The sequence below is a fragment of the Aquarana catesbeiana genome, linkage group LG02, assembly GCF_042186555.1.
Source record: "Aquarana catesbeiana isolate 2022-GZ linkage group LG02, ASM4218655v1, whole genome shotgun sequence".
Classification (NCBI taxonomy): Eukaryota; Metazoa; Chordata; class Amphibia; order Anura; family Ranidae; genus Aquarana; species Aquarana catesbeiana.
The window spans coordinates 805333401-805358597 of record NC_133325.1 but is presented as its reverse complement, the minus strand read 5'-3'; the positions used below and the strand labels follow the sequence as shown (position 1 = coordinate 805358597).

The window sequence follows — 25197 nt, the reverse complement described above, 5'->3', positions numbered from 1 at the left end:
CAAGCCCACCCTTTTTTGAAGCCTATTAGAGCCGTTGGCTCTAATCAGGTGCTTCAAAAAACACCCCCGCTGCATTGAAATCCATGGTCCGGTGCCACTGATATCTAGATCAGGGGGCTGGACACATGGATAGGGGAGGTGGCACCCGTGCACCCTCTATGGATGGACTGCCACTGTTTTTCACTGCTGCCACTAGGGCTCTGGTGCCCTACCTGTCCTATGGTACTTACTGTGTGGCCCTTAGGGCCCCTGCATGTGCGCAGTCTCCAATAGCTCCTATATCATGTCTGCAGTCTCCGACCATCTCTTGTTGCATATCTTCAGTCTCTGACAATTCTCTGTAGCATTGCAGTCACTCAAAATAATGTGTGACCCTTTGGGTGATGTCAGTGGCCACATTTGAGTCCCCCTATTATCAAGTAATTTGATCCCCACTGCACTAGAGGGAGCATTTTGCTTGACTCCCCAGTAGGGGAAAAAATGGTGCGGTCATCCTGGATTAGCAGCCGGGGGTATTTTTTTTTTCTGTTTCAGTATTTTTATTGAAGTTTCAAGAGTCATAAAAAGCCATGGTCTGCTCACACAGGGGAGACATTGAAAAGGTATGTAAAGAAACATAACAAAAAACTATCAACCAGGACCATAGAGGACCAGGTTAAAAATTAGACATATGCCATAGACTATATTACCCTGTGCCCTGGAGTACAGCAGTCTACATCGCTAGCCCTCATATCAGGAAGGAAGGGAAGAAGGAGGAAACAGAGAAAAAAAAAAGAAAAAGAAGACAGAAGTAGAGAGGGGCCCCAAGAGAGGGTGTCATGGATGTGGGACCTGTGCAGGCAAGGTTTAAAGCTGACCATAACTAGTCAGGGGCATGGAGGGGAAGGAGTAACTTATCCACGGTTCCCAGATTTTCAAAAATTTTGCATGCGAATCCTTCAATATACTGGACATTGCTCATCAATCATCAGAGCATTCATTCTGGTTTTTACCCCCTGGAAAGCAGCAGATGGAGTCTTCCAGGCCTGGGCAATGGCTCTTTGGCGGAGATAAAAAGGTATGTGGCCAATTTCTTCTGGAGTGCAAAGAGGCCCGGTATAGGTCTGTATAGGGCAATGTAAGAGAGCCAGCCAGGCATCCTTTCAGACAATCGTATGAAATAATGTCTGTAGCTGGCCAAAGACCCTGGACCAGAAGCCGATCAAGCGTGGGCAAGACTGCCACATATGTAGGACATCCCCACGTTGACCACAATCCTGAAAACATCTGTCACTGCTGCCAGGATAAGCATGAGCAAGCCTAGCTGGGACCCAGTAGCACCGCAGGAGCACTTTATTAGCGGCCTCTAGGGTCGTAGCTTGAATGAACATTTTGCTATTGTTGTCCAAACCTTACTCCAGTCCTTCCCCTCAATCCTGAAGGTCCTCCCATGATGGAAACTAAGCGCGGTAATTTTTTTTTAATCCATTATGCGCCTGGGGATTCCTGGCCATGTAAGCCAATGTGTTGGTGAAGTTGGCGGTTGCTAGGGACAAAATGAGTGCTAGCACCCAGTGTTTCCTTAGGAACCATTAAACACTGAAAGCTGTCATACCTAGGAGCAGTAGAAGTATAACTTCTATATATGTTGTCGGGTTTTTGCTAAACAGGGGACCGAATGGGCAAAATTTTGATCACTTGATCAAACACACCAGTCAAAGTTTGGTCAGAACCAATGTTCAGACTGAACCATTGACTCATCCCTAATTAGACAAAGATTGGGCAGTCTTTAAAATAAGGAAACAAATATGGCACTAATGGAGCGGCAAAGAAATATTACAATGTTTATTAACTGGCCTATAGACAAATGACGGCCGAGCAGGACATTCACCGTTCCGGGAGGACATCATATGACGTTCTCCCGGAAACGGCGGATGACTGATCAGTGTACCAGCCGCTGCTGGTACAATGTGATCGCCATGGCCAATCACAGCAGATCACATGATAATTGTACACAATGGATGGCTTTTATACATGCCATCCATTGTGTACTATTGTGTTGATCTCTGTGATTGGTCACAGTGATCACATGGTACAGACAGGGCCAATCGCAGCTCATCTGTACTATGTGATTAGCTGTGGCCAATCACAGCTAACCACAATAGTAAACAATGAATGAATAAATTTCATTCAGTTAAAATGGTGGATTATATCAGTGAAATTCACTGGTATAAGCAATGATATTGTATTAATAAAAAGCCTGATCACTTCCCCAGAGTAGTCCAGTGTTACTATGGTAACACTGTATTGATCTGGTCACAGTATGTTAAAAAAAAAATAATAATAATTAAAAAAAATATATTAATTTGTTTTATTTATTTTTTACATACTGTCACCAGTCAGTGTCCTTGATCCCTGCCACATCAGCCACACCAGTCATCTGATAATGCTGTACTGCACTGGTGAAAGTATTTAAAAAAAAAATGTGCAAAAAACTATTTTTTAAAATGTCTTAATTTTCCAAAAATTGTGACAAAAAAATTACTTAAATATTCTTCAAAAAACCCGTCATGCCTCTTACGAAATACCTTGGACTATCGACTTTAAAAAAAAAAATAGGTCATTTGGGGGGTATTTGTACTGTTTTGGCATTTTAGGGCCTCAAGAAATGAGACCGGCCGTCAGTACATCAGGATTGATCAATTTTCATATACTGTATATATCCCAAAGTTTGTGGACTCTATAACTTTCCTACCGACTAAATAATATACACTGATTTGGGTTATTTTCACCAAAGAAATGTAGCAGTATGCTATTTGGCCTAAATTTTTGAAGAACGATTATTTATTAGCAACATTTTATAACAGAAACTAAGTAAACAATTTTTTTTCAAAATTTTCTGTCTTTTCTTATTTTGTTTAGCAAAAAATAAAAACCCCAGTGGTGAATAAATACCACCGAAAGAAAGCTTTGGTTGTGTAAAAAAAAAGATAAAAATGTCATATGGGTACAGTATAGCATGACCGCGCAATTGTCATTCAAAATGTTTTAGACAAACTTGTGGAAAATATCTGAGATATTCTCACCCATAAATTTACAAGCTCTATTGCTCAACATTTTGCTGAGTATCATAATCCAAATCCCCGGGTATTAAAAATATATGGATTCTATCATAAAAAAAGAGTAGCTAGAAGAGAGGGATTTGACCATGAACAATGGAGGAAAGAAACAACATGGATTTAAACATTGGAAACTCTGGCCCCAAAGGGTCCAAATATAAACTTTTAGCAGTATTGAACCCAGAAGCAAACACTTATTATATTTCAATTATTAGATGTGATGGCTGCATTTGTTTTTTTGTTTTTTTTAGGCTTACCTTTATTTGTTTTCACCTGGCGAACCAACCAGTAAGTCTGTTTTTTTCAGCAGAACAGGCTGTCCTGCAAATGTAGCAGTTTACAGGGATGAGACAAAACATTTACCACTGGCACAGGTGCTTACAATGATCAGGTTTTATTTATTTATGTAAAACTTTTATCCCCCAAAGTAGTAAATACTGTTTTTCTGTGATTATAAAGTATGAGCTGGAGCTTGTCTTCAATGTATTAGTGTATCTAAATCTTCTAGTCCATCTAACACTCCCCCCCTCCCCCCAGACTGATAATGCTGCTGTCCAAAGATGTCTCTGTTGCTCTTTCATCCAGATTGGGGGGCGCTCCAATACAGGAGGTGTGTTAATGGCCAGATTGCCAGGTGAAAACAGAGGGGAAGAGCCTAAAAAAAAAAATGCAGAAGCCACATCTAATGATTTGTAAGCTGCAATATATGACACTTTTGTTTTGGGGGGCTTAATACCACTTTAAAACCTGTGCTGATGCGCTTTGGGCTTATGTCAATGGAAACAGTTTGAACCTTTTGATAGGTGCATTTGACCTGCAGTTGACCTCCCTCTGACCTGCCTTCAGCGGATTTTGCATCTCTATTGACTTGTATGGGAATGCAAACCCTTTTAAAGAAAAAGAAACGCCAGGCGACACCGGCCCATTAAGAAGTCAATACTAATAATCAATATTTTTTTAAGTATAATAGAAGTGCCCTAAAAATGTTTTATTATTTATTAATATTTATTTGCAAAAAAAAAATTATATAAAACATCAGTTTATTTATAATAAAGTTTACCAGAACCCTCCGTAGGTATAGTGACACCAGATGTAGCACAAAAGACCATTTGAAAAATCCAAAATATTAAACAAAATAATAAAAAAAAGTCTAAAAAAGTTATAAAGAGACACAAAGTGTGTAAGAGTGACAATAGGCAGTAAGGAAGGATATCTTTCTTGCAGCGCTGTAGTAGGAGAGGAGGTATATAGGAGGGAGAATGTATATAGGGAAGAGGGAGGAGGTATATAGGAGGGAGGGAGAAGGTATATAGGGAGGAGGTATATAGGAGGGAGGGAGAAGGTATATAGGGAGGAGGGAGGAGGTATATAGGAGGGAGGGAGGAGGTATATAGGGAGGAGAGAGGAGGTATATAGGAGGGAGGGAGAAGGTATATAGGAGGGAGGGAGGAGGTATATAGGGAGGAGGTATATAGGAGGGAGGGAGAAGGTATATAGGAGGGAGAAGGTATATAGGAGGGAGTGAGGAGGTATATACGAGGGAGGGAGGAGGTATATACGATGGAGGGAGGAGGTATATAGGAGGGAGGAAGGAGGTCTATAGGGAGGAGGTATATAGCAGGGAGGGAGAAGGTATATAGGGAGGAGGGAGGAGGTATATAGGAGGGAGGGAGGAGGTATATAGGGAGGAGGTATATAGGAGGGAGGGAGAAGGTATATAGGGATGAGGGAGAAGGTATATAGGGAGGAGGTATATAGGAGGGAGGGAGAAGGTATATAGGGAGGAGGGAGAAGGTATATAGGAGGGAGGGAGAAGGTATATAGGAGGGAGGGAGGAGGTATATAGGAGGGAGGAGGTATATAGGGAGGAGGGAGAAGGTATATAGGAGGGAGGGAGAAGGTATATAGGAGAGAGGGAGAAGGTATATAGGAGGGAGGGAGAAGGTATATAGGAGGGAGGGAGGAGGTATATAGGAGGGTTGGAGGAGGTATATAGGGAGGAGGTATATAGGGAGGAGGGAGAAGGTATATAGGAGGAAGGGAGAAGGTATATAGGAGGGAGGGAGGAGGTATATAGGAGGGTTGGAGGAGGTATATAGGGAGGAGGTATATAGGGAGGAGGTATAGAGGGAGGAGGGAGAAGGTATATAGGAGGGAGGGAGGAGGTATATTGGGAGGAGGGAAGAGGTATATAGGAGGGAGGGAGAAGGTATTTAGGAGGTAGGGAGGAGGTATATAGGGAGGAGGGAGAAGGTATATAGGAGGAAGGGAGAAAGTATATAGGAGGAAGGGAGGAGGTATAGAGGGAGGAGGGAGAAGGTATATAGGAGGGAGGGAGGAGGTATATCGGGAGGAGGGAAGAGGTATATAGGGAGGAGGGAGAAGGTATATAGGGGGCCATATGTAGAAAGATAGAGAGGAAGAATATAGGAGGCCTTACATGTGAGCTGGAGAGGAGGTATTTACACCCGCCGGACACTTTATTAGGTAAACCTGCTCAATTGCTTGGTAACATAAATTGCAAATCAGCCAATCACATGGCAGCCACTCAATGCATTTAGACATCTAGACGTGGTGAAGACGACTTGCTGAAGTTCAAACTGAGCATCAGAATGGGGAAGAAAGGGGATTTAAGTGACTTTGAACGTGGCATGGTTACATAGTTACATAGTAGGTGAGGTTGAAAAAAGACACAAGTCCATCAAGTCCAACCTATGTGTGTGATTATATGTCAGTATTACATTGTATATCCCTGTATGTTGTGGTCATTCAGGTGCTTATCTAATAGTTTCTTGAAACCATCGATACTCCCCCGCTGAGACCACCGCCTGTGGAAGGGAATTCCACATCCTTGCCGCTCTTACAGTAAAGAACCCTCTACGTAGTTTAAGGTTAAACCTCTTTTCTTCTAATTTTAGTGAATGGCCACGTGTCTTGTTAAACTCCCTTGAACCAAAAAGTTTTCTCCCTATTGTGGGGTCACCAGTACGGTATTTGTAAATTGAAATCATATCCCCTCTCAAGCGTCTCTTCTCCAGAGTCAGTAGAGCAGTGGATGGTGTCAGTAGAGCAGTGGATGGTGTCAGTAGAGGAGTGGATGGTGTCAGTAGGGCAGAGGACGGTGACAGTAGAGCAGTGGATGGTGTCAGTAGGGCAGTGGACGGTGTCAGTAGGGCAGAGGACGGTGACAGTAGAGCAGTGGATGGTGTCAGTAGAGCAGAGGATGTTGTCAGTAGAGCAGTGGACGGTGTCAGTAGAGCAGTGGATGGTGTCAGTAGAGCAGTGGACGGTGTCAGTAGGGCAGAGGATGGTGTCAGTAGAGCAGTGGACGGTGTCAGTAGAGCAGTGGACGGTGTCAGTAGGGCAGAGAATGGTGTCAGTAGAGCAGAGGACGGTGTCAGTAGAGCAGTGGATGGTGTCAGTAGAGCAGTGGACGGTGTCAGTAGGGCAGTGGACGGTGTCAGTAGAGCAGTGGACGGTGTCAGTAGGGCAGTGGACGGTGTCAGTAGGGCAGAGGATGGTGTCAGTAGAGCAGTGGATGGTGTCAGTAGAGCAGTGGACGGTGTCAGTAGGGCAGTGGATGGTGTCAGTAGAGCAGTGGATGGTGTCAGTAGAGCAGTGGATGGTGTCAGTAGAGCAGTGGACGGTGTCAGTAGGGCAGTGGACGGTGTCAGTAGAGCAGTGGATGGTGTCAGTAGTGCAGTGGACGGTGTCAGTAGGGCAGTGGATGGTGTCAGTAGAGCAGTGGACGGTGTCAGTAGGGCAGTGGATGGTGTCAGTAGTGCAGTGGACGGTGTCAGTAGAGCAGTGGACGGTGTCAGTAGAGCAGTGGACGGTGTCAGTAGAGCAGAGTACGGTGTCAGTAGGGCAGAGTACGGTGTCAGTAGAGCAGAGGACGGTGTCAGTAGAGCAGTGGGAGGTGTCAGTAGAGCAGAGGACGGTGTCAGTAGAGCAGTGGACGGTGTCAGTAGAGCAGTGGGAGGTGTCAGTAGGGCAGAGGACGGTGTCAGTAGTGCAGTGGACGGTGTCAGTAGAGCAGTGGACGGTGTCAGTAGGGCAGTGGATGGTGTCAGTAGGGCATTGGACGGTGTCAGTAGAGCAGTGGACGGTGTCAGTAGAGCAGTGGACGGTGTCAGTAGTGCAGTGGACGGTGTCAGTAGGGCAGTGGATGGTGTCAGTAGAGCAGTGGACGGTGTCAGTAGGGCAGTGGATGGTGTCAGTAGTGCAGTGGACGGTGTCAGTAGGGCAGTGGATGGTGTCAGTAGTGCAGTGGACGGTGTCAGTAGTGCAGTGGACGGTGTCAGTAGTGCAGTGGACGGTGTCAGTAGAGCAGAGGACGGTGTCAGTAGAGCAGTGGGAGGTGTCAGTAGAGCAGAGGACGATGTCAGTAGAGCAGTGGACGGTGTCAGTAGAGCAGTGGACGGTGTCAGTAGAGCAGTGGGAAGTGTCAGTAGGGCAGAGGACGGTGTCAGTAGTGCAGTGGACGTTGTCAGTAGAGCAGTGGGAGGTGTCAGTAGAGCAGTGGACGGTGTCAGTAATGCAGTGGACGGTGTCAGTAGGGCAGAGGATGGTGTCAGTAGATCAGTGGACGGTTTCAGTAGGGCAGTGGATGGTTTCAGTATATTTTAATTGTATAATTTTTTACCATTTTTATTTTATTTTTTTTTACTTTTTACAGTTTTTTTAGGAGCCCTGTTGGGGGGCTTTGATGAAATATCAGGACAGAGATCCCCTCCATTTTCTTCCTGCAGGCACTGAATGCCGGTGGGAGGGAGAGGAGCAGAATCTGGTTTTCAGCTCCAGCAGGAGTAAAATGGAGAGGTTTTGTTCCTGTATATGTTTCCCTACTGCTCCTCCTGTCTAGTGCGACCCCTGATGCTATGCCAGTGACTGACAGGTTAAGTAAAAAACTTTGATTATCTCGTAACAATGGCATCTGAAAGTGGGTGGGATATATTAGGCAGCAAGTGAACATGTTGTCCCTGAAGTTGATGTGATGAAAGCAGAAATGGAGTGTAAGAATTTGAGGACTTTGACCAGAGCCAAATTGTAATGTCTAGATGACTGTGTCAGAGCAACTCCAAAACTGCAGCTCTTGTGGGATGTTTCCAGTCTGCAGTGGCCAGGCCCTACAAAAAGTTGTCCAAGGAAGGAAAACCGGTGACAGGGTCATCGGTGGCCAAGGCTCATTCATGAGCAGCGAAGGTTGGCCCATGTAGTCCAATAGAAGAGCTACTGTAGCCCACATTTCTCCAAATGTGAATGCTGGTTGTGATAAAAAGGTGTCAGAACACACAGAGCATCGCAGTTTGTTGTGTATGGGGGCTGGGTTGCCACAGACCAGTCAGGGTGCCCATGCTGACCTGTGTCCACAGCCAAAGAAGCCTACAATGGGCAAGTGAGCATCAGAACTGGACCCCAAAGCAATGGAAGAAGGTGGCCTGGTCTGATGAATTCAAGAATGGTTTGAGGAACACAAAAACAAGTTTGAGGTGTTGACTTGGCAACCAAATTCTCCAGATCTCAATACAATCGAGCATCTGTGGGATGTGCTAGAAAAACAAGTCTGATCCATGGAGGCCCCACCTCTTAGCTTACAGGACTTAAAGGATCTGCTACTGACAGCTTGGTGCCAGATACCACAGCGTACCTTCAGAGGTCTACTGGAGTCAATGCCACGATGGGTTATAGTGGGTGGTCATAATGATATGGCTGATTGGTGTGTATGTAGTGGGAAATAAATAGAGAGGAGATACACTCGGAGAAGTATATAGGGAGGAGATATATACAGGGATACACAGTATACAGGGAGAAGATACAGTATATATACAAACACACAGTGCTAGATAGGGGGATAATACTGTGTCATAATAGAGCTGTGAAGCAATTTTCCAGGTTCTTGGTGGGTTTGGTCTCTGAGATTGGTGCCAGATATCGGGAATTATAATGGAGATTCATCACAGGACAGAAGATCCTGGAGGAGTACATATCTACAGTGATGTCATATCAGGGGGTTCGTCTTTCAGGCTGTGAAATGAGGATATTGCTGTAATTCTGGGAGATGTCACATCGCTAAGGAGAAACAAAAAATAAAAGTTATATTTCATACTGAGCAGCAATTATCAGACTATCCCAGCACTGGAAGGAACCTTCTGGCCTTGCTGGGGATCTGAAACTGTCATCTCAGTCATTGACTACAGATACCTTTCCTGAGGTATCTATACAGGACAGGGAAAGACTTGCTTAGGCGGTAACTGCACAAAGTATTTTGTCCCACTACCTTTTATGTGATTCCAACCTTATGTGCTTCTTCTCTGATACAGGACCCAAGTAGTCCACAGGGTCCTCACTGCTCTATCCTTGCCTCAGCACACACATGGACTGCATGTCACACATCTGGAGGAACTCAACATTTTCTAATGAGAAAATAGCCAGACCTGGTCACCTTCACCCCTGGAATGTTGGGTCTATGCTGCTTCATAGGTGGCCCCAACCCTCTCCCTACTCTGGACCTCTCTGTAGTCCATGGGTTCCCCATCGCTCTATCCTTACCTCACCACATGGACAACATGTAACTCACCTGCTACTCACTCAAGATCTCCCGAGGATGGACTCAGCATTTTCTAATGAGAAGGTAGCCAGATCTTGTCACCTTCATCCCTGGTTGCTTTGTCCCTGCTGCTTCGTAGGTGACCCTGACCTTCTCTCTACTCTGGACCTCTCTGTAGTGGGCCCCACCACATAGATAGCATGTCACACATCTGTTACTCTCTATAGATCTTCTGAGGAGGAACTCAACATTTTATAATGGGAAGGTAGCCAGATCTGGTCACCTTCACCCCTGTTTGCCTGGTCCCTGCTTCTTCGTAGATGGCCCTGATTCTCGCTTTACTCTGAACCTCTCTGCAGCCAGAGTTTTAACCTCTCCTTTCCTCCCCGAAGTATTAACATTCCTGTCAGGTAGATATTCTTTAATGGTGCCTGAGTAATCAGTGTACATGGTTGTCATCAACTGTTGAACTCTTTACTGAGCTTCTTATTGCAACCAAATAAACAACAGAAATTCTCAATTTCAATACTCAGGTGGTGGTCTCTCATATCGTTATCAGCTTGTGAGTGGAGTCAGGTATTTGCTACCCAACTTAGACTAAATGCACATGGAGACCATGGAATGCAGCACAATATATTACCACAAAGGTGGCAACAGGACCTGAACCACTCAGCTGAACAATTCAGTGGTTCCTTACAGAGGGACCTGAGGAACACAGGAACACCTGAGTCTATTATACTACCCTAGGCTGGAGGAACCATGAAATTGTCTACTTGGTTTCTCTCATTCACCAACTCTCTGAGGAGACACAAGACATGACCTCTCACCCATCATTCATTTCTATCACTAGATGGTTTTACTCCCACTTCCCAGCAGTGACTTCCAGCTCTCTAATCTGTAATTAGAATCTCAGAGTGGGAGCATAGGAAGAGGAAAGCAAATTACTGAACCCAGACGTTGGCATCCCCACTGCTTCTGTTGTGAATGAATTGCTCCAGAGTTCCTGATGGCTACAGAGGTCAGTGAGGGCCTTTTTTATAGCCTATTTACTGCTTGTTTGGAATTGGCAGGAAGGGGTGAATGTTTAAGGCCTTGGCACATGTCTATTTTAGGGATTCTATTACTGCTCAACATCCTTTCTCCTAATGTAGTTCCCAGCACCATTTGGAAGCCATGACTGGAAACCAGTATACTGAAAGCTGGGAGGGGTTAGATGGGCTCACATATATTTTTTGTAGGCTCCACCAAAAAGTTTAACAGGTTGAGATAAATCTGTCTCCGAACTGGTTTTATTTATAAAGGTGTCTAATGGGAAGAAGTGTTTTGAGTGGTCTGTGCTGCCACAGAGCAGCCAATCATATTCTCAGACTGCAAAGGGAGGATAAGGCAACAAATATGGGCTCTCCAATAACCTACCTCCCCCCCGGCACTCACCTTTTGCTCTCTGCTCCGACAAATTGACCATCTACTCTTTCTCTACTCCATCCCTGTTTTCTCCTAAAAGTTCAAGTAAAAGAAAGAAGAAATGTTAGTAAATAGCACAGTGTGCATAGAGGTTTTTACCTAAATATACCAGCAGAAGTGTGAGAAGGATCAACTAAATCTGATGATTGGTGAGTTTGAGGTAATGGAGGGACAAAAAGTGGAAGAGTATATACTGTATTGTAAAGCTGGGTCTATGCATAAAAGTACATAAGTATAATATACAGCATAGTGTACAGAGTGGAGTAGTGTGAAGTATACAATGTACAACACAGCGTTCAGAGTAGAGCAAGGTGGAATATACCATCTATAGCACAGTATGAAGAGTGAAATAGTGTTGAGTAGATAATGGACTATTGGACAGTACAGAGTGCAGAGTGGAACAGTGTGGAATTTGTGATGTACAGCACAGTGTACAGAGTGTAATAGTGTGGTGTACAGTGGCGGCTGGTGCTCAACATTTTTGGGGGGGGCGCAGACAAACTGTAAAATACTGCCCCCCCTCCATCAATTGCAGCCTCACTGTGCTCATCAAATGCAGCCACTGTGCCCATCAATTGCAGCCACTGTGCCCATCATATGCAGCAATTTGTGCCCATGAAATGCAGCCACTGTGCCCATCAAACGCAGCCACTGGGCGCATAAAATGCAGCCACCTATGCCCATCAAATGCAGCCACTGTGCCCATCAAACACAGCCATTTGTGCCCCATCAAATGCAGCCACTGTGCTCCATCAAATGCAGCCACTGTGCTCCATCAAATGCAACCATTGTGCCCATCAAATTCAGCCACTGTGCCCACCACCCCTCCCCCACTCATGGGGTTTGCGGCTCTGGCAGCATTCTCCCCACGAGCGCGGATTGCGGCTCTGGCCGAGCGGCGGCAACCTCTGCTCCAGCACGAGTCTCCTTGCTCCTCTTCCTAAGTGCCAGGCATCCAATAAGGTGGCCTGGCGCTTTGGCCAATCAGGAAGCAGGTCTGACGTCCTACCTCCTGATTGGCGGGGAGGAAGGTTAGTGTGAAAATAGCGAAAATTAATTCGCTATGGTCACACAATTGGGTGGAATCAGGGTGCACTCTCTGCACCCCAAGTCCACCCTATTTTGAAGCCTATTAGAGCTTCTGGCTCTAATCAGGTGCTTCAAAAAATACCACCCCCTCTCACCCCACAATAGGAATCCATGCAGCCGGTGTCCGGCGCATAAATGGGGGGGCAGCGCCTGTGCGCCCACAGTGCATGAGCTGCCAATGGTGGTGTATATAATGTACAGCACAGTGTACATTAGTTACAAGTGGCATGGTGTATATTGTGTACAACACAATCTACATAGTCTGGTTGAAAAAAGACACAAGTCCATCTAGTTCAGCCAAATCTACAATCTTCAGAGTGTAGCAATGTAGTATACCCAGTGGCGGCTTGTGCGCCATTTTGTTTTGGGGTGGGCGGCAAACAAACCACCCGTCACCCGCCCCCCCATCATTTGTTGGTCCGCCCACCAGCCCCGCACTTACCCAATCTAGGTCACGGGCAGCTCCGCCTCCTTCCAGCGTCTTCTCCTCCTCGGAGGCTTCACGGTGGCTTCACCCTGCATCTCCTCCTCCTCAGAGGCTTCCTCTTTGGCGGCCAATGCGACAGATTCTCCTCTCGGCCATTCGGGTCTTAAGCTTCCTGATTGGCCGGGAGGAGAATCTGGAAAACAATAGCCTCAGGCTCTAACCATGTGCTTCAAAAGAAAAAAAAAACATTGAAATCCATGCGTTCGACGCCCTGCATGTAGACTAGGGGCCGGGCGCATAGATTAGGGGTACGGCATCCCCTGCGCTCCTTATGGACAGGCCGCCACTGGGTGTACTGTATATAATGGACTGCACCATGTACAAAGGAGCTCTGTATAGAATGTAAAGCCTTGTCTACTGAGGTGAAGAGGTTGTGTAGGCAATGATGTCACCGGAATCTCTGTTGCACAGAAGATGAAGATCAGATATCCAGGCCCTCCACCCCACCAGACAGAGCTGAAGGTGAGTCCTGTCTGTGGGTGTCAGCGCTCTGTTCTTCTCACCATGGAGGTGACTCACATTAGGCAGAAGCCCCAGAATCCAGTGCTTGATGCCAAAGCCTATTAGTGCGTTCGAGAATGACACTCATAGGTAGAGGTTACATGTAGTGGTATCATCTCCTCCTATTGGGGGGGAGACCTCAGATATACAGATTGTAATGACATTGGGTAAAGCAGTAAATAGAAGTAGGGCCCCCTAGTGGTTGGGGAGGTGTGATGGGAACACACATGGTTTGAAGCCCTTCCGAGAGGAAGAGTCAGGCAGGCTTTGCAAATACAGTAGATCACCTACAGTATATTCTTTACCATTGGCTGAGACAAATATATTATTAAATGTGTCCCACAACTGCCCTCATTTATGAAAGTGTATGAGGAAACAACTGCCTGTAGCCAATCAGGATCTCTCTTTTATTATCTCAAAATTATATCCTAATTACCTGAAAGAGAGAATCACCTTGGTTGATGGGGATTATCACAGGCTGTCCATTCATTCTTACCTTGAGACGCTCTCACAAATGTGCTCCAGAGACAAATTCCCCCCCCCCCCAAAAAAAAATAAAAAATCTATGAGGATGATGCGTCCACAAAGATTGCCTCCCCCCCATAAAAAAAAAGCACTGATCTGCATGCTTACCCCCTAAGCATAAGCATTCCCCCCACCCCCAGTACAAATCCCCCCCCATTGAAATCCCCCTCCTCCCAGGACAAATTATCTCTCCCCAAATCCCCCCCCCCAAAAGAACCTCCTCCTAGCACAAATCCTCTACCCCTCAAATTTCCCCTCCAAACACAAATCCTCCCCACCTCCAAATGCTCCCCCCCCCCCACCAACCCACCTTCTGATTTCTCATCCATTGAACTCAAGCGTTCTCCTTTTTCAGCATCATCCGTTTCTCCAAACATTTTTCCTGAAAGTGTTATAAAGAAGAGATATCAGATAATAGGTAATAATACATACTTCATCCAGGAGGGAGCAGAATAGCCAATCACAGGAGACATCTTCCAACATGCACTAGCTGTTCTTATTGGTTCTTATGGACCAAACAGACACATTCCTTTCCAATGACAATCGTATAAGTGTAGGGAAATGATGGACTATACTCAAGTGAATTGGTGACTTAAATTCCGTTGGTCTTTTATTGATTGCATCTTATCGGAGGCCTTTTTATACCCATAGATGTTCTCCAGTTACTTGATGTATCAGTATAACAATGTAACCTTTACGATCATTTGGCCTGAAGCTGCAGAATGGTGGATCACACTGGCCTTAGAGAGACTTATCCTGCCTTATAGTGACTGCTGGAAGTCTAGTAGACTCTATTAGAGGGGGTCTCCAAACTTTCCAAACAAAGGGTCAGTTTATTGTCCTCCCGAATTTAGGGAGGCCAGAGTGTGACCAGTGGGAGTAAAAAATGTCCTGGCATTAGTAGAAGGAATAGTGCCCCAATGTTGATATAAGTACAAGGAATAGTGTCCCATCATTGGTGTCAGTGGGTGGAATAGTGTCCCATCATTGGTGTCAGTGGGTGGAATAGTGCCCCCTCATTGGTGTCAGTGGGAGTAATAGTGCCCCATCATTGGTGTCAGTGGGAGGAATAGTGCCCCCTCATTGGTGTCAGTGGGAGGAATAGTGTCCAATCAATGTTGTCAGTGGGAGGAATAGTGCCCTATCATTGGTATCAGTGGTAGGAATAGTACCCCATCATTGGTATCAGTGGGAGGAATAGTACCCCATCATTGGTATCAGTGGGAGGAATAGTGGGTTTTCCCCCTGCGGCCTACCACTTTGAGCACCCCAGGATCTGGTCTTGAGTCTCTGGCTTCTGCTGGGGGTCCGAGACAAAATGTAGTTATTCTTAAATGGGAAGTTGGTGCAATCCCTCCAGCATGGCGTGCGGTGGTGGATATGATTTTGGAGATGGGTTTTGGGGAAAACGACCTCTATGCCCTAATACATGTAGCTGGGAGCCAGGAATATACTAATAGCTTCACCAGGCCAGAGGGTCTTGACCTATTCTGGGAGTGATATGAGGCTCAGTGCAGGTCAAGGCCCAAATGGGAAAGTCTGGCCCCAGTTGCAGTTTCACAGAGGTCAACAGTGAAAAAGATAACCATCATACTCACTAATGAGAGTGTTCCTGCTCGGGACCTAGAGGTCTGGTTAAGGAATTATGGTGAGGTTTTGATTAAGTCCGATAAAATCCTTGATGAACGTAGCATCTAGACTGGGGGTTGGTCGGTAATTGTCAGCTTGGCCAGGGATGAGAATGTTGTCCATGATCTGCCCTCCTCAGCTTTTATAGGAAGGGAAGGGATGACTATTTTCTACCCTGGTCAGCCGAAGCTGTGTCACCGCTGGGGAGAAATAGGAATTTGATCTCCTCCTATTCAGCCTTGATATGTTCAGTGTGTCAGGGTCAGGGTCATATGGCCAAGGACTGCACCCAGATGATCAGGTGCAACCTGTGCCTGCGCCTTGGCCACCCCTATAGCAGATGTCCTGAAGCTTGGCACAATATGGAGAAGGAGGTAATAGATGACTTGTTGAGGCTGGACAGGTTGGAGGGTAAGGCCCCTGGTGTGTCATCCTCCTCTGCGGTGACCGACTCCCCTGGTCGTGTTCAGGATCCCTCCCCCGTTCCTGTGGCCACCCCTTCTGTGTCTGTAAGTATTCCTTCTGTGTCTGTCTCTGTGTCCCCCCAGCCTACTGTACCCACTCCTTTTGTGTCAGAACCTTCTAAGTCTGTTCCCCCTTGAGTCAGTCAGCCCCCATGAGTCTTCCCCTCCTAAGTCTGACTTAAAGAAAGTCCTCCCCCACCAGGAGTGGTAAAGAGTACTAAAAAGGGTGCTTCTTCTTCCTCTGTAAAGAAGTCTTCTGTGAAGTAAGAGATGAGAGCATCTCTGAAGCTGACCTGCAGTACCTGGAGGAGAGAAGGAAGGTTGGGAGGCAGAAGAAGCAGGCGATGAGGACGGAACGGGGACGGGAAGCTCCAGTGCCTGTCTCCAACCATCATAGGGCCTCTAAGTTAGATATTTCCTCATCTGGGGCTTCTTCGGAGCAAAGTTCAGATTCATAAATGGAGATGGAAGAGGCCTCAACAAAGAGAGAGGCTTCTGGTGATGAGCAGCAGAGGCGATATAAGAAGCAATTCACCAACTAATCCAAATAGCAGTTTCCCCCTCCGTTAAAAGTGGTGACAATTTAATTTTTTCAAGAGACTAGGCTCACCTCCTTGGCAGAGATTCATAGGGCCAAGAGAGAATGGAGGTATGGTCCATCTTACTGGTCTCTTGCGGCCGAGCCTTACAGCGATGTGGCGGTGTTGTTTAAAACCGGCATGGTAACTGTCCGGCGGGTTATTGAGGTGGAGATTGGGAGATGTATGGTCTTAGATGTCCTTGTGGGAGGGCAGGACCTGTGCCTAATTAATGTTTATGGGCCGCTCACAAAGTGGCACAGGGAATGCCTTTTTACAAGGAACAATCGTTTCTTTTTACATCCCGGCAAGTGGTATTTGGAGGTGACTTTTATACAGTAACTAGGCCCAAGGACAGGAAGGACTTCAAGGACAGGCTGGGATATGATAGTGTTTTTTTAAATAGTATGGTTAGGGATGCTGGTCTTGTGGAAGTGCACATTAAGCACCTCTCGGATGACACTGGGTTCACCTTTCATCGAGGTAGTAGTCAGAGTAGGATAGATCTGCTTTCTCGCCCCTAGTTGTGCAGGCAGTAGAGTTCTCTGATCACTGTATGCTATCTGTGGTCCTGAATGCTTCAGACACCCCTCAGAGGGGCAAGGGCATCTGGAGATTGAATTCGACTCTAGTCAAGGAAGAACATGTTAGACAATCCTTTGAGGAATTCTTTCAGGCACAGATGACCATCCTGGACTTTTATAGCAGCAAGGATGAGTGGTGAGAGCTGACCAAAAAGAGGATCACTGGATTCTTCAGGGGGCTAGCCAATAGAAAACAGTTTAATAAATAAATGACCTACCAACATTTGCGGAGGAAGCGGAGGAATTCTTGTCTCGAGAGGAGGAGATCCTGGGGCAATCTTCGAAGTGAAACTCCTTCTCAGGAAGTGTCAATATGACCGGCATGCCTCTTTGGTTCTGGAGAGGGACTATGGGAAGTACCACTCGCCTGACCCTTACCAGAACTGCAAACAAGGTGTAGCTGTTAAAACGATTGTTGTTCTTTAGGATAGTACAGATTCCTTGACAAAGTCAAGGTCAGGGATCCTGGAGGTCATGAGGTCCTTTTATGCTGACCTTCTTGGGAGGAAAGAGCTTTGCCGTCACAGGATGGAAAGTTTTTTGGACTCTACTCCAGGTCTAAATGATGGAGATGTCCCATTGATGAATTTGACAGAGGAGATCACAGTTGAAGGCAATGAGGGCAATTGAACGGCTTGCCATCAAAAAGTCACCTGGACCGGATGGCTTGACGGCTGAGTTTTACAAAGCTTTTAAGTCTATTCTGGCCCCACATTTGGTAGAGGTTTTTAACAGTTGCCTTGCTGAGGGGGTGCTTCGCCTTCCATGAGGCACTCAGCTGTGATTCTTGTTTCAAAAGGTAAAGATCCTTTGATGATTGAGAATTGGCACCCCATCAGCCTTCTCAATGTTGATAGAAAGGTGCTGGCAAAGATATTTTTCTGGCGCCTATCGTCAGTAGCAGAGTCTGCTTTCTCACCATCAGCACTGTTCGATCCAGGGTAGGAGCACCTTCACAGCGGTTTTAGCTGTTCGGGAGGCCTTGGAGCAGTGTAGGGCAGCAGGCTGGGGAAAGTATTTGCTGACATTGGATCAGGCAAAAGCTTTTGAATGTGTTAACCATGAGTACCTGTGGTTGCTTGTTAGTAAGTACGGTCTGCCGGGCAGTTTTGTTGCATGTTTGAAAGTCTGGTATAGGGGGCAGAAAGTTTTCCTCTCATTAATGGTTGAGGTTAGCTCTGGGGTGTGCCAGGGTTGTCCCCTGAGTCCCCTGCTCTATGTGTTTGCAATCGACTACTTAATCAGGAGGCTAGAGAGCGGCATGTTGTGTGGGGTACCAGTGGGGCGCCCGGGTGAGCCGCCATTGAGGGTTGTTGCCTATGCGAACGATGTGTTGGTGTTTGTCACTGGGACAGATGAAGCGGAGGAGCTGGTTTCTCTGACATCACGTTACTCCGAAGCATCGGGCTCCAAAATCAATCAGGAAAAGAGTGAAGTTTTCTGGATGGGAAAGGAAGGTGAGGGGTTTGATCTCCCGGACACCTTTCCGGTGCCCCAAGAAAAAATTAAGATACTCTGCATTGAATTTGGACCCAGCGATTATGACCTCAAAAACTGGGAAGGCAGACTAAAAATTGCCAATACTAAGGTGGTCAGCTGGAAGAGATGGAAGTTATCTCTGAGGGAGAGGGTTGATCTGATTAAGACTTACCTGATTCCGATCTTCTTGTATGCAAGCTTTGTCTGCATCTTGCCTGTGTCTCTCTGTGCTAGGATCAGTAGTGTGTTCTTCCAAATGCTGTGGGGGAACAGACTGAACCCCATCAAGAGGAATGTTACTTATCTATCAAAGAGGGAGAATGGCGTATGGTCAACCCAGTTCTTTTCTTTTCGCTGCTTTTTCTCAAGTTTAACATTGGTAATATGCTTGCAGTGGAAACTCTTGGATGGGTAATCATATTTAGAACTTGGCTTAGGCCTTTTCTACGACTTTGGGAAGAAGGTGGCCAAGTGAAGAATCTAGGGGGTCATCGGGATCAGCCACCAGCCTATGTCGCTCCGTGCCTGAAGTTACTGCGGCAGTGGCAATTGTCAGCTGAACATCTCAGAATGGTTCAGAGGAAAGTCCTTATGAGTCGACCCTTGAGCGAAGTCTTTCATGACCCACTGGCCTTAAAGGATTTCCCAGGCCCAGTTTTGAGGGCAGGGTTAATTTGGATAGAGTCCCCTTTAAATTTAGGGATCTGCCTGGTTGTGCTTCCATGGGAGGCTTTATGTTCAGGACAATTTGAAATTCCGCAGTGGGATGGATCGTAGCTGTCCTCGGGAGGAGTGTGCAGGTGAGGAGGAGAATATGGACCATTTTCTGCTTCATTGCCCTTTTAACATAGAGGTGTACAAACAGGTGGGGCGGGCCCTCTGTGTTCCTTTCCTCTCCAGGCTGGGTTATGCTGAGTGGGTGTATGGAGCATTCAATACTGGTGGGGTTTTTTGTTTGGATACACTTTTTCTAGTTAGCCTAGTAGTCCGTTATTTCACCTGGAACGCACGGGGTCAGTTCTGCATTCGGCATAAAATCCTTCCTGTTCAGGTGGTGGTGTATGACATTTTGCATGAGGTAGGGAAGATTCTGGATCTTGAGAAAGACAAGCGGAGTCGGGGGGCTTGGTTGAAGGCGTGGAGGGGTTTTAAGCCTCCCTGACTTCCAGGAGTCTCTTTCCCGGGTGTGGCTGTCTGTCTCTTATCACCGTAGATTTTTTATTTTATGATTAATTTTTGATAAATGGCTGCGTACATAGGTGATGGGTTGTGCCTCTTAGGCCCTCTCTGCTGCTTTATGTAAATAGTTTTCTAAAAATGTGTTGGTAGTGGATTATGTATATATTGTATATATTCTGAACATGGATATGTATTCCTTTGATTTCTGTTGACGTTTTGTACTATGGTTTTGTTTTTTACTTTTGTATAAAATTGTTTGCTTGATTCTTTTCAATAAAAGATCAATAGTGCCCCATCATTGGTATCAACAGGAGGAATAGTGCCCCATCATTGGTGTCAGTGGGAAAAATAGTTCCCCATCATTGGTGTTAGTGGGAAGAATAGTGCCCCATCCTTGGTGTCAGTGGGAAGAATAGTGCCCCATCTTTGGTGCGAGTGGGAGGAATTGTGCCCCATCATTAGTGTCAATGGGAGGAATAGTGCCTCATCATTAGTGTCAGTGGTAGGAATAGTACCCCATCACTTGAGTCAGTGGGGGAAATAGTGCCCCATCATTTGTTTCAGTGGGAGGAATAGTGTCTCATTATTGGCATTGGTGGGGGGAATAGTGCCCTTTTATTAGTGTGAGTAGGAGGAATAGTGCCCTATCATTGGTATCAGTGGGAGGAATAGTGCCCCATCATTGGTGTCAGTGGGAAAAAGAGTGCCCCATCGGTGTCAGTGTAAACAAGAGTCCCCCATCGTGCCCCACCCCTTCAGGCTGAGCTATGGGCATAAACTATGAACTCCCTCCTGCATACATTAAGCACCTGAAAAGTCAGAGGAAGAGGAAGAAGAGGAGGAAGAGGAAGAAGAGGAGGAGGAAGAATTGGCTCACCAGTGAGGGGGAGGACAGCATGGACAAGGTTATCGAGCCCTTTCTTCCAGTTTCCTAGAAAATAATATAACGATAAACATTAGGATAATTGACATACAAATTGATCTGTAATGTGCCATTCTAAAGAACAAAACACCCCAGACATACAGTACAATGTACCCTATATGATGACACTGATTTAGGCATGGAACCAGTGGCATATTTTGATTAACTTATTATTATTATTATTAGTATTATACAGGGTTTATATAGCACATAAGGGCAGACAGTACAATTACAATACACTTTAATACAGGAGGGATCAGAGAACCCTGCTCGTTAGAGCTTACAATCTTGGAAGGAAGGTCAAGTGATACAAAATGGTAATAACTGGGGGATGAGCTGATGAAGAAAATAAGAGTACAGTTGTTAGCTGGAGGCAGAATATGCCTCTCTGAAGGTAAGGATTTTCAGGGATCATCTAAAAGCAGACAGAATAGGAGACAGCCAGACAGATTGGGGTAGGGAGTTCCAGAGGATGGGAGAAGTCCTGGAGGTGAGCATGGGAGGAGGTGACGAGGAAGCTTGAGAGCAGGCCGTCTTGGGAGGAACAAAGAGAACGATTAGGTTGGTATTTTGAGACCAGGGTAGTGAGGTAGCTGGGGGCAGAGTTGTGGATGGCTTTGTAAGTTATTGTTAGTATTTTTTACATTTTTTGGGGTGAGTGGAAGCCAATGAAGGGATTGGCAGAGAGGATTGGAAGACACTGAATGGCTGGCAAGGTGGATGAGCCTGGCTGCAGCATTCACGGGGAACTGAAGGGGGTATAGCCCACGTAAAGGTTATCCAATGAGGAGAGAGTTGCAGTAGTTGAGGTGGGAGATGACCAGGTAGTGAGTTAGAAGCTTTGTGGTGTCATTGGTTAGGAAGGGACTTATTTTGGAGATGTTGTGGAGGTTGAGGCGGAAAGCTTTGGACAGTGATTGGATGTGGGGTCAAAAGGATAGTCCAGGACTACACCTAGCACCCTGGCATGGGGGGGACGGGTTGTTAGTTGTGCCATCAGTCTTAAAGTGGTTGTATGCCCTGACCAAAAAAAAAAAAAAAACCTGTAAGGCAAAGGCATAATGAGCTAGCATGCAACGCCTACTAGCTCATTATAAAACACTTACCTTAGAACGAAGCGCCCACACCGCCTCCTGGTCACTGCTGAGGGAGCTGACATGTTCCCTTGGCGTTTCTTCTGGCTTTCATGGCTCTGGCGCTGTGAGTGGCCTAAGCTGCAATGACGTCACTCCCACGCATGTGCGGGAGTCCTCTATTCTGGCAAGAAGCTCTGATTTTCCGGCACCATCCACTGGACCTTCAGGGCGCATGCACCGCTGACGTCAACAGCTGCATGCAAGGAGAAAATCTCCTAAAACGTATAAATTTTAGGAGATATTCATTTTAACTACAGGTAAGCCTTATTATAGGCTTACCTGTAGGTTAAAATGTGCAAGAGGAGGATACAACCACTTTAAGAGAGAAGTCAGGGGAAGGGGCACGTGGGGGAGGAAATATTATGAGCTTGGTTGTGGATAAATTGAGTTTGAGGAAGTGGTGTGACATCCAGGCTGATATGTCTGTTGGTAAATGAGTGGTACGTGAGGAAACTGAAGGAGTGAGCTGAGATGTATAGAGACAGATTTGGGTGTCGTCAGCCTATAAATGTATTGGAAACCTTGGGAGGCTATTACCTGAACCAGGGAGAAGGTGTATATTGAAAATAGGAGAGGTCCAAGGACAGAACCTTGGGGGGGCCCCACCGGAGAAACGAAGATGAAAAGAGGAAAAAGAATTGTAAGTGACATTGATGGCGTGGTGGCTAGGGATGAGCTTCGAGTTCGAGTCGAACCCACGTTCGACTCGAACATCGCATGTTCGCCCGTTTGTCGAATTTCCAACGATATGGGCCGTTAGCGCCAAATTTGAGTGGCTCGTTAAGGCCCATAATTCACTGCGGCATCGCAGTGCATTGCTGTCTGATGATTGGCCAAGCATGCACTATGACCCACATGCTTGGCCAATCACAGCGCCGTCTGTACAGAGAGTCGTAATTGCCCAAAGCCAGTGTGACTTTGGCTCAGGGGGTTTAGTACTCGCCCCACACTATATAAGGCCGCCTGCATGGCAGCCTTGTGTAGTGTGTTGCGGCGGAGAGATAGACAACGAGACAGTGTCATTTGATTTAAGTTAGATAGAGTAGGCAGGCGAGTCAGTTAGCTGCACTTACAGTGTATTGTGTATATCTATGCATCCTAGGTGTTGTGTATATATATATATATATATATATATATATATATATATATATATATACTGTATTCAGTTTAGCTAGATCCGTTCCTGTTCCTGTGTGCACCTAAAGCTACCTGAAGAAAATTGGTGGTGTTCTTCTAATCCTATTAGTACCGCAGGCAGCTACAGTATTTACAGTTAGTGTAGTGTATCCTCTGCACAGTGTGCACCTAAAGCTACCTGAAGAAAATTGGTGGTGTTCTTCTGAACCTATTAGTACCGCAGGCAGCTGCAGTATTTACAGTTAGTGTAGTGTATCCTCTGCACAGTGTGCACCTAAAGCTACCTGAAGAAAATGAGTGGTGTTCTTCTGATCCTATTAGTACCGCAGGCAGCTGCAGTATTTACAGTTAGTGTAGTGCGTCTTCTGCACAGTGTGCACCTAAAGCTACCTGAAGAAAATTAGTGGTGTTCTTCTGATCCTATTAGTACCGCAGGCAGTTGCAGTATTTACAGTTAGTGTAGTGCGTCCTCTGCACAGTGTACACCTAAAGCTACCTGAAGAAAATTGGGGGTGTTCTTCTGATCCTATTAGTACCACAGGCAGCTGCAGTATTTACAGTTAGTGTAGTGCGTCCATTGCACAGTGTTCACCTAAAGCTACCTGAAGAAAATTGGTGGTGTTCTTCTGATCCTATTAGTACCGCAGGCAGCTGCAGTATTTACAGTTAGTGTAGTGTCCTCTGCACAGTGTGCACCTAAAGCTACCTGAAGAAAATTGGTGGTGTTCTTCTAATCCTATTAGTACCGCAGGCAGCTGCAGTATTTACAGTTAGTGTAGTGCGTCCTCTGCACAGGGTGCACCTAAAGCTACCTGAAGAAAATTGGTGGTGTTCTTCTGATCCTATTAGTACTTCAGGCAGCTACAGTATTTACAGTTAGTGTAATGCGTCCTCTGCACAGTGTGCACCTAAAGCTACCTGAAGAAGATTGGTGGTGTTCTTCTGATCCTATTAGTACCGCAGGCAGCTGCAGTATTTACAGTTAGTGTACTGCGTCCTCTGCACAGTGTGCACCTAAAGCTACCTGAAGAAAATTGGTGGTGATCTTCTGATCCTATTAGTACCACAAGCAGGCAGCTACAGTATTTACAGTTAGTGTACTGTGTCCTCTGCACAGTGTGCACCTAAAGCTACCTGAAGACAATTGCTGGTGTTCTCATACTAATAATACTACAGGCAGGCAGTTGATTCTGCTAGCTGCAGTATCAGTATATATATACATCCCAGCTTTGTGAAGCTACATCTCACTGCAGGCCATTAGTATGTCTGGAAGGCCAACAAGGAGAGGCAGACAGTCACAAGCCAATAAAAGAGGGCAAGCAGGCTCTGTGTCTAGAGGCAACAGTGCTGGTCGTGGAGACGGTGCATCCTCATCAGCACGTGGCCGTGGGACACGATTGTCCTTTTTTTCTGCAACTGGTCATGTTGAGTCGCACCATGCGGAAGACTTGGTAGAGTGGATGACCAAGCCGTCCTCATCCTGTCTCACCCAGGCTCAGGGTACTTTGTCTGGCAAAGCAGCTGCCAACGCGGCCTCTTCCCTTGGCTCAATGGCATCAGCCACTCCTTCCCTAGCCCCACCATGTCCTCCTAAGGAGTCCCCCGAACTGTTTGACCACAGTGTTGGGTACATGCTCCAGGAGGATGCCCAGAGTTTTAAAGGCTCTGATGATGATACCCAGCTAGAGGAAGGCAGTAACGTGAGCCCAGAGAGAGGGGGTGCCCAAGAAGGACAGCAATCTGGCAGTCATTTTCCCCCAGCTGCAGCATACTGCCAGCTTTGCTCCAGTGAGGAGGAGGGAGGGGATGATGAGGTCACTGACTCCACGTGGGTGCCTGATAGAAGAGAGGAGGAGGGGGAAGAGGCACATTTCCAACGAGGCAGGATGCCCTCCAGGGGCCAGCTTAAAGGCAGCATACCGACTGAAGCACACCGACCTGCTTAGGCACCACATGCTTGACCAGACATATGTCGACCTGCCATGCAGTTCTTTGGCAAGCATACCTAAACACCCACACCAAAGAACAAAGCAGACCTCTCCTTGCTCCTCATCAGCTGGGATCTCCAACCCTACTATACCTTCAATCCTGTCTGAAACCTGCACTGAGAGGAATGAAGGTGTAGAATTAGGTGTGTCACATCCAAGTACTTGCGGGCAATCTGCTATCGGTACACCGACGTCAGATTATACCAGGCAAATTTCCCTGCCTCAGCTGCTGCACTGCCGAAAGAAGTTCGCTCCCAGCCATCCACATGCCCAGCGGTTGAATGCTAGCTTGGCTAAATTGCTAGCACTTCAACTGCTGACTTTTCAGTTGGTAGACTCTGCCCCCTTCCGTGAGTTTGTGGAATGTGCGGTTCCTCAGTGGCAGGT

General features: G+C 46.4%; 1 protein-coding gene across 3 annotated transcripts in view; it reads right to left on the bottom strand.

Moving 5' to 3' along the window:
* Positions 1–4080: 4080 nt before the first annotated feature.
* Positions 4081–25197, bottom strand: part of LOC141129492 (uncharacterized) — a 101232-nt gene continuing 80115 nt past the window's right edge. For all 3 annotated transcript variants that reach the window (XM_073617550.1, XM_073617549.1, XM_073617548.1), the window contains exons 7-10: positions 20505–20558; positions 14025–14096; positions 11083–11145; positions 4081–9170 (exon numbers count right to left, since the gene is read on the bottom strand). In XM_073617550.1, coding sequence (XP_073473651.1) covers positions 11114–11145; positions 14025–14096; positions 20505–20558 — 158 coding nt within the window. In that variant the 3' untranslated portion in view covers positions 4081–9170; positions 11083–11113. The remainder of the gene's footprint in view (positions 9171–11082; positions 11146–14024; positions 14097–20504; positions 20559–25197) is intronic.